The 9,362-nt window shown below is 32.1% G+C and overlaps 2 protein-coding genes across 3 annotated transcripts; both read right to left on the reverse strand.

The window, feature by feature from the left end:
* Nucleotides 1–416: 416 nt before the first annotated feature.
* RAD51D (DNA repair RAD51-like protein) lies at nt 417–4,422 on the reverse strand. 2 transcript variants are annotated; one of them, XM_079003489.1, is made up of 9 exons: nt 4,263–4,422; nt 3,196–3,275; nt 2,616–2,731; nt 2,459–2,540; nt 2,216–2,347; nt 1,300–1,416; nt 1,058–1,207; nt 809–961; nt 417–717 (listed from the first exon to the last, which is right to left on the reverse strand). In XM_079003489.1, exons 1-9 carry the CDS (start codon nt 4,348–4,350, stop codon nt 682–684), a joined length of 954 nt encoding a protein of 317 aa, XP_078859615.1. In that variant the 5' UTR covers nt 4,351–4,422; the 3' UTR covers nt 417–681. The 2 variants fall into 2 exon arrangements, with proteins under 2 accessions (XP_078859615.1, XP_078859616.1); XM_079003490.1 differs by having other exon boundaries at nt 419–717; nt 3,196–3,320; nt 4,263–4,404.
* Nucleotides 4,423–5,058: 636 nt separating this feature from the next.
* LOC145055191 (13S globulin seed storage protein-like) lies at nt 5,059–7,305 on the reverse strand. The gene is made up of 3 exons (XM_079003492.1): nt 6,928–7,305; nt 5,539–6,259; nt 5,059–5,418 (listed from the first exon to the last, which is right to left on the reverse strand). Exons 1-3 carry the CDS (start codon nt 7,121–7,123, stop codon nt 5,265–5,267), a joined length of 1,071 nt encoding a protein of 356 aa, XP_078859618.1. The 5' UTR covers nt 7,124–7,305; the 3' UTR covers nt 5,059–5,264.
* Between the last annotated feature and the right edge of the window lie 2,057 nt (nt 7,306–9,362).

Genomic DNA, 9,362 nt, shown 5'->3' on the forward strand with positions numbered 1-9,362 from the left:
TTTGGGGGCTTTTAATATCATTCGTGTTTATTTTATATATAATCGTAAGATTGTGGACAGATAAAGACAGGCGCAACATGCATACAAAAAGTTGAGTATCATACAAATGGATATATAATATTCATTGTTAGCTCTGAATTCTTATATTTTAAAAATGTGAGACATAAACTTATAATTATTTGCAAACAGTTCCCATACCACAATTTACAATCATCAATTCGTGTAAGTATGTGAACCAAACATTTATTTCGGGATTTATATATATGGGTGGTCCTTAGTTGGCACGGTTTGTCCACATGGCATCCATACGATGTTGATGTGGCATTTTTGTATAATAAAAAATTATATTTTTATAATTTATTATTATTATAAAATTATTCATTTCCAACTACTATTATTATTATCATGATTTAATAGAAAAATCCCAAAGATGTGATGTCGCTTGTAACATAGTTGTAAACTACTAGCGACTTGAGATGGATGTCGATGTGATGTGATGACAACTACATCACATAGTATAGTTTGTACCATAAATTATTGACAAATATTTTTTTTTTTATATTTGGCTTTCTATGCAATTGGAAAATGATATCAATGATGCATCATTTGTTACATAGTTACAATTTAAACTTTATATTAACTTGTTACCAACTTACCACATGCGCATCAGTCTTCTTGCTATCATGGAATCATGAAATTCACACTTTTGCCAGATGCCTTGATGAAGATGATAAAAAAAAAATAACACTTATAAAAATTACAAATTAAAAAAGAAAATCCATTATTAAGGTGTGAAAAACAAACATACCATGTAAGGATGCCTAAGTATATAGACACCATAGATGTTGGTTGTTGTATGGTGTTGAGAAAGTTGTAGCTGCACATGTGGAATATTTCTCCAACTCTCTCCAAGAGCAGGCTTCAAACTACCTCCTTCTCCACTAACCATATGATTTGTAACCTTTTAAATATGTAAAAAAAAAAAAAAATTAATTAAGGGACTTGATCGGAAAAGTCTTGTTGACTTTCTGTATTAAGTCAAAGTGAAGTTGCTGACTAAAACTGCGATGTTGTGTTGGTGTGATAAGTCCTTGAGAAGGTATCCAAGAGAAACCATTAATGCATGTCCTTGAGCATTACTGCCTCCTAGAATTGGAGCAATGAGTGATGATATTGAATCAATGATTATCAGCTCTGTTGACTTTTTCTGCATTAGGATATACTAGTAGTTTTTAAAACTTTTAATCATATAACAGAAATGAAATTTTTTAATAAATGGTGAAGAAAATGATATCAAACCTGAGATTGAGATTTTAAATTTAACTTTAGTTGATGAAGAAGGTCTAGCAGGGTATATATGTCAAATACCGCATGGCATTCTATGTGTCTCATTGCTTCTTCAACACCTCCATTCACCTAAACATATACAGTTTTTTTTTGTTTGATGTAAAATAATATATATTAAGTTACTAAAACACATTCTGAACAGTGAATTAGGGACCAAAAAGTATAAAAAAAGAAAAAAAAAAATTGTTGGACAAAATCCAAAATATAACTACTCTATATAAACAACATTATTCACACTAAATTACATTTTTCGCCCATGAATATAGCAGATTTAGCAATTTTGGTCCCTATGTTGTCTTAATTAGCAACCTAGATGTCAAAACTTTGAAAATGACCATTTTGCCCTTGGACCAAACCAAAAAAAAAAAAAAAAAAAAAAAAAAAAAACATACTCTACAGGGACCAAATTTGTACTTTTTTCTTATATTTGAATTAAGGTTTATAACATTGCAAAAATGGCCACTTTTGAAAAACATTAACAGGTCAATTAAAAACTAAGAGAGTTACAAATTTGGTATCAGTGGTCTACCTTTTTCATGGGTTTGGTACAAGGGCAAAATGGTCATTTTAAAAAGTTGGACAGCTAGGCTGTTAAGTTAGACCACACAGGGACCAAAATCAATAGAAAACTTCAAAATATAGACTAAATTTGCAAGAGAAGTTTTGGGGCCAAATTTGCAAAAATCAGCTATACTCAAGGACCAAAAATGTAATTTACTCTATTATTCAAGTTATCTAGTATGCACCAAAAATTCACAAGGTCAAACTACACACCTTACTTTGGAGAAAAGAAGTAATTAAAATAACCAAATAAAAAGCCAAAAAAAAAAAACAAAAATAAAAAAACAAAAACAGAAACAAAAATTACCATATTCTCCTCTGAACCAGATATATGGGTAACCATTTGTTTAATCCGTGTAGGAGAAAATGAGTTTCCCGAGTCAAAAAAGACGACATTACCCTTCTTCAAAGCCACATTTGAGGCAACTTGAAAGCAAACCTATACAATTGTCCGAAATCATAATAACAATTTATCAGTTTCATGATAAACAGAATGAAAAAAAATAATATATTAATATCTTTTTTGTAATGACATGGATTTAATTCTAACTTGTGTTTTTCCAGATGATGATGGGCCCACTAGCTCTGTTACATGTCCCTCACGCAATCCACCTTGGAGTAACACATCAAAGCTGGTTCATTTATATCAACTCAATTAAATAAAAAAAACATTATTATTAAATATTAATATTAATATATGTATATACCTTTCAGATCCTGTTGATATATAATGTTTATTCTGTTCTCTATCTTCCAATAACATCAAACCATTCATCCATGGTTGATGGTAGGTTTCAGTAATCAAGACAAGTTGGTTGATACCCTGTTGAAATGTAACATTAGAGTTAGAGTTAAATGCAAGAAATAGCAATGTACTTTTGTTGATTTGTTTATATCCAATTTTATAGCATTGTACTTTGAAAAATATATCCAATTATAGCAATGTAAGAATAAATATGGGGGTAATATGAAGAAAAAGCAATGTAGTTTAACTTTCATTGATTTGTTTGATGTTTCATTTCTTATGATAAAAACATTTTACTTTGACAAATATACCATTAATACAAAGCAATTTTCAGTGCTATAATAACAAAACAAAACAAAAAAAAAAAAAAAAAAAAAAAAAAAAAAAAGTTGAAACGACTATGCTCAAATTAGGCAGATTTTCCAAAGTACAAAAACTTATTAAGAAATATATGAAAGTATATTGCTATTTCTTATATTTAAACATTACATATAGAAGAAAAGAAAGGCGCGTGTTGGAACAAACTTTAGCTAAAAATTAACCTGTTTTAATCTATCTGAATTAGCGAGTTTGTCTGCAGAAGCCATCAACATGGACACATCATGAACTAAGAAATCTTCAACTGTGGAAAGGAAAAACACTGAGTAGGTTCATCCTCCTGACAATTCTGATAATTGTACATGTAGATCAGACAGGTAAGAGGAATCTTTCAGGAATGGGATATTGTTATGTTATGGAAGGATGATGAAAAGAGTTGCAAAATTAAATAAGAATGAACAAAATATGTATATCTTTAACCTAGAATTTCTATTTAATCCAATCAAGAATGATATCTACTTTCTCCTAATTCCTATCCACAGAGCTTCCTAAGTATGGGAATACTAATGTAGCTATGGAAATACATATACTTCCCTACTCAATTGATAAGTGATAACCCTAGGGTAAATCACTGCTTGGATCCAACAGACTTCAAAAATAATGAGGATAACAGTGTCTTGAGTCTGATATAATGAGGTAACCATCAAAATTCAGAAGCTTTTGCATTTTATACCACCTTCAATTTTGAAACCAAATTAGCTAAGGGAGGAACATGAACTCGAATAGATTTCAAAGATCTAAAAGAAGAAATTGCCAAATAATCTTATTCTAAAATGAACCTAAGGTAAGATGAAACCCATTTTTAAGGCCAATCCTCAAAAACTAAACTCACATAAACTCGTAAAAACCTCCAATTATCACAATCCTAAGCCTATTAGTTCATAAGTCAACAGAAAAGTATGGGAGATTATATCAGAGCCCAAATTAGTTCATAAAAAATGAACCGATCTAACTTCCAACCAAAAATTGCTTATATAAAGTGATCCAGCCTACAGACACACACGTATAGCACGTAAAATGCAAGAGCCAGAGCCTGCAATTAAGAGTTACTTCATCTATGATCCACTCGATAAAACCCTACTAGTAATATCCACAGACAAACAGCGAAAAGAGCAAATCATACGGAATCAAGAACATAATATCTGGATCGTGCGAAATAAAGAGAGGTTTATGAATTTAGGGCTAGAAAATGAACGTAAGCAGTACATGACTGAAAGTGTTTATAATTTACCGGAAAAAATGCCACGAGATGCACAGAATTGAAGAAAGTTGGCGTCGATTATGTGATAGTCCTCCTCCAGAGATTTCAATGCACCCATCTCTCCGTCGCCAACCAAGGCGTTTCGAACTAACCCCTACTGCTAAAATAAGTTCACCACTTCCATAACAAACTGTACAAATTACAAAATGTCATTTTAATTTAATTTTTTATACTATTTATTTATTTATTTTTATTTTTTGCCAAAGGGCGCGTGCGTTATTGGAAACTGTTTTCAGTTTTTTTTTTTTTTTTTTTTGAGAAAAAATTATAAAAAAATGATTTAAGTTTTTTCTTTTCACTAGAAAATTTATAAAAAATGACTTGGCCTTTTATTTATTTTCCATTTAAAAAGTTAGAAAATATGTTATTGATATGTATTTTCTATCAGATTTTTTTACAGTTTTTTTATTTCAAATAATATATTATTTAATATATTTGAAAATAAAATAAAATAAATTTGTATGTTTTAATATATGGGGTTAGGTAATGTAAGATATTTGTGGAGAAAAAAAATTATCTTAAATAGTCACATGATATTTGCGTCAAAAAGCTTTCTCATTTCAAATTGACCATCGGCCACTTGATTAAAATTGGATATAAATCATGCCATTAAACATGGCTATGGAGATCTCAATATACCTGAGATGAGCAACGACATATATATATATATATATATATATATATATATATATATATATATATATATATATATATATATATATATATATATAGAAAAATAGAAGAAACAACAGAGGCAAGAGAGAAAGACTAGAAAATGGTGCAAAAAAACATCCTGTTATCAGAAAAAACCAAACCAATCCAATCCAAAACACCAAAACTATTCGAAGCAACAATATCCATAAACCATAATCCAAAAATTATTAAGTAGTAATAATGCTAGCCATTATTCTACCAGAAGGAAAAAAAAAAAAAAAAAAAAAAAACACCTAAAAAGTAACACCCATAGCTTTCTCATTTCGATGGTGCAAAAAAGATTTCACTGTTCATCCTCTTGGAACGGAATGTCTTCTCCACATCAGCACTCACATTGAACGAAGCCTGCAACACCTCAGGTGACAACGCCTTCCACGCCGATGTTCTTCCAGCCATATGAGTGAATATCGGACTGCAATTTTTATAATTAAAAAAAAAAACATTTAATACAATTTTCAATATATGAAGTGTCATGTGTCGTGTCATGTCATGTATTTATGATGGATTGAAAGCTGAAAGACAAAAAACTTACTTGGGAGTAGAAATGATGGAAAACCATTCCAAGCCTTCATTATCAGAAATCTTGGAAACGACAAAGAACCTAGGAACAATGAACAACATCCCAGCCTTCACAGTAGTTTCAAGAACACGTTTCCCATCAACACCAACGACTTGAGCACGACCACTACCCCTTACAATGTAAGTCACTTGAAGAGCAGAATCACACGAGAATCCAGGAGAACACATTGCATTCCCATCCAACCTCACAAGATCAGCTCCTAATCCAACTTCACCAACCAAAGGCAAGTTCTTGGTGTTCAACACAACCACCCTACCACCACCCTTTATGTCGACATCCAATGGAGCTTCCAAACAGTTCAATGCCATTCCGGATCTGTGGTCTTTGTTTGGTTCTGGCATCTTGACTCCGGAATCGACTTTGATGATTCCGTTTCCGGTTTGGGAACCCACGAGGGATTTGGCGGTGGATTCGTCTACGTCCCATGCACGACAGACGAATTCCATTGAGAAACCGGTGAAGATGCCGTTGGATCCGGTTAGGAAGAAGTCGGTGAAGGATCCGGGTTTGTGGGCGGTTTTGGTGTCGCCTAAGAAGAGGACTTGGAGCTCTGTGTCTTCTTTGTTAAACCACCATGTGATTACACCGAAAGGGAGGGCTATGGTGTCGCCTGTTTTGATTGCTAGGACTTTCTCTTCTTTCTCAGGTAGAACGATGCCAGCGACTCCATTGCCTTTCAAAAGAAAATTAATTAATTGTATGTGTGTGAATCAAGAGTATGCAAACATAAAATGAAAGAAAGGATTAACTAATAAGAGTTGACTTTGATTACATTAAATAATAAGAAAGTAGAAGTCAACAGAAAAGTAAATACTATCCACTAATCGGGAATCAGAGATGCAGAGCAAGGTTGTGAGGGACATTTTAATAATTTTTCCAGATCTCTTTTGGATTGTCTCAATTTAAAATCGAAATCGTGTTTGATCGGATCATTAAACTATTGAAAAATAAGAAGATGATAACATTGGAGAAAGATCGAAACTATCATTTAGGTATCAAATAAACGTGAGTCTAGTGAATCAGCGTGAAGACAAAAGAAATATATCTAAATAAACAGGAATTCAGAAGTCAGAACGAAGAAATGATAGTATGATAGTAACGAATCTGGAAAATCTGTATTGTATCGAGTGTGTGGTTGTGTGTCGGTGGTGAATTCAGATCGACGTGATATCGATCTAACAGTACTAGGAATCAAGTTACTGATCAAAAACAGAAACTAAACAACTGCGATTAAAAAACCTAATCATGATCAAACAACAACAATCAACCGAATCAATCATCGTCAAACAAAATTCGAATGAATCAATAAAATAATTCAAATCACAGAACTGAAATCGGTACCTTGAAGAACGTAAGCAACCTTAGCAGAATCGGAATAGCGAGGGAGAGCAAGACCGCCTTTCTCAAGAAGAAGTTTACCAGCACCGATGTTACCTTGGCGGAGCATAGGGAGTTCATTGGGGCACCATGCATGATACGATCCTCCGGCACCTCCGTATGACTTCTTAGGCATTTTTGGTGACAAATCGATATCCATTTTCCGATACAGCAACAAGGATCACGATTCGAATTTTGATTGATTGTCGAAGAGAATTGGGATTATGAGATGAAAGCTTGGTGAAGGGAAGTGATCAGATGGTGCATTTATAGTGAAATGGGAGAGAGAGAGATTGTGTGTTTCTGTGTGTAACAAACTCGGATGAATAAACGGGGAATGTGGAAAATCGAGACTCAGTAAATAAAAATGATTTATTTTTAGAGTGTGTATATGGAGATAAAATCAATTCAAATTTTAACTAAAACGTTACATTCACTTATCCATATCCATATCCATATAAATAATTCAAATATTTCAAATTTTAAATTTTATCCATAAGTTAATCCAACTTTTCATAAATAAATAAATAAAAGTTATTCGTATAATTATTTTTTCTTATTTTTAAATTATAAAACTATAAAAATATATATTATATCAGAACAAACAAAATATTCGTTTAAATATAAAAAAAGAAAATGTATAAAACATGTGATAATAGTTTATTAAATTTATTAATAGATAACTTTAAAGAAAATAAAAATATAAAGCGGCCAACACGCCATGTGTCAATGGATGGAAATGGAATCTACCTAAAATTGGACAACGGTCCATTTTCTTTCTGTAACTGATTTTATTTTGTGGTATTGTATAATTGGCCATCATCAAGTAAATATATAGTAACTGATAAATTATGCTCAATTTATTAATTACTTTACAAACCATATAAGGAAAAAATTAAAGATTTTTCGAAAATGGTCATCATTCATCAAGTTTGCATATAAACCAACGAAGTTAGCAAAATATCTTCGAGACAATATATTTTGGTGATTTTTTATAAGATTGATTGCCATTTTCGTAGAACCAACATATTAAATTGGTGAATTCCACATTTTAAAGGTATAAAAATCATAAATTTCGTCCATCTAACTTTATTTTACAGTATAAAAAGATGAAATTCAAAATTTTCTCACTTATCACTTTTTCAAACCACCACCCACCACCATCACCACCATCCGTCACCGCCAACTATATGACCATCATCCACCACCACCACCACCACCCCCATTGCCAACCATAAACACCACACACTCACCACCTACCATTATGACCACCACCCGCCACTACCACCCACCCACCACTAGGGATGAGCATATGGACGGGGAAACCAGCTGGAACCAGTACCTAAACTGGAACTGGAATCTGATGGAACCTGTCGGTCCGGGACCGGGACGTTATTTTTGTGGATTTTTGGAATCGGGAACCGGTAGGAACCGGAACCGATATAATCGGAACTGGTAGAACCGGCAAAACCGGAACCGTATGATACTATTTTTTGAGAACCGGTTCCAACATTTGAAGACACGACAAGAACCGGTAGAACCGTCGCGCCGGTTCGGTTCTTGATTTTGGCCGAAGTCGGTTCGCAGGTCGGGTCGGGTTCGGGCCGGTTCGGTCCTTTTGCTCATCCCTACCCACCACCTACCATGATTCGTTTTCAATTTTTTGACTCAATAATTTTTCTCATGTATTTAATTGTATGTGATTATATGTATTTAATCACATATGATTAGTGTGGACAAAGAACAACTTTTAAATCAAGAATACAAAAACAAATCTTACAAATAAAAATCATATTTGGTTATATACATACAATCATATGTGATTAAATACATGAAAACAAATATTGAATCGAAAATTAAAAAAAAAAAACAAAAAACAAATATCGTCCATATAAATCATATGTGATTAGATACGTATAATCACATGTGATTATATACAATAGCAACTATTGATTCTATAATGTGAAAATGAAACTTGTCCGTGTAAATCATATGTGATTAGATATATATATATATATATATATATATATATATATATATATATATATATATATATATATATATATATATAACCACATTTGGTTATATGTATATAATCACATATGATTTATTTGGAAAAGATTCATTTTTGCGTTTTCAATTCAATAGTTGGTCTTGTGTATTTAATCACATGTGGTTAGATACGTATAATCACAAGTGATTATATACAAGAACAAATATTGAATTGAGAATGTTAAAATGAAACTTGTCCACAAAGTGTGTGTACTATTAAATCGAGCACACGAAACGAATCTTGTCCATATAAATCATATGTGATTAGATACATAAAATACACGAGACCAACTATCGAATCGACAACACAAAAATAAATTTTGTCCATATAAATCATATGCGATTAG

The sequence above is a fragment of the Lactuca serriola genome, chromosome 5 (assembly GCF_051521515.1).
Source record: "Lactuca serriola cultivar US96UC23 chromosome 5, Lser_US96UC23_V15, whole genome shotgun sequence".
Lineage (NCBI taxonomy): Eukaryota > Viridiplantae > Streptophyta > Magnoliopsida > Asterales > Asteraceae > Lactuca > Lactuca serriola.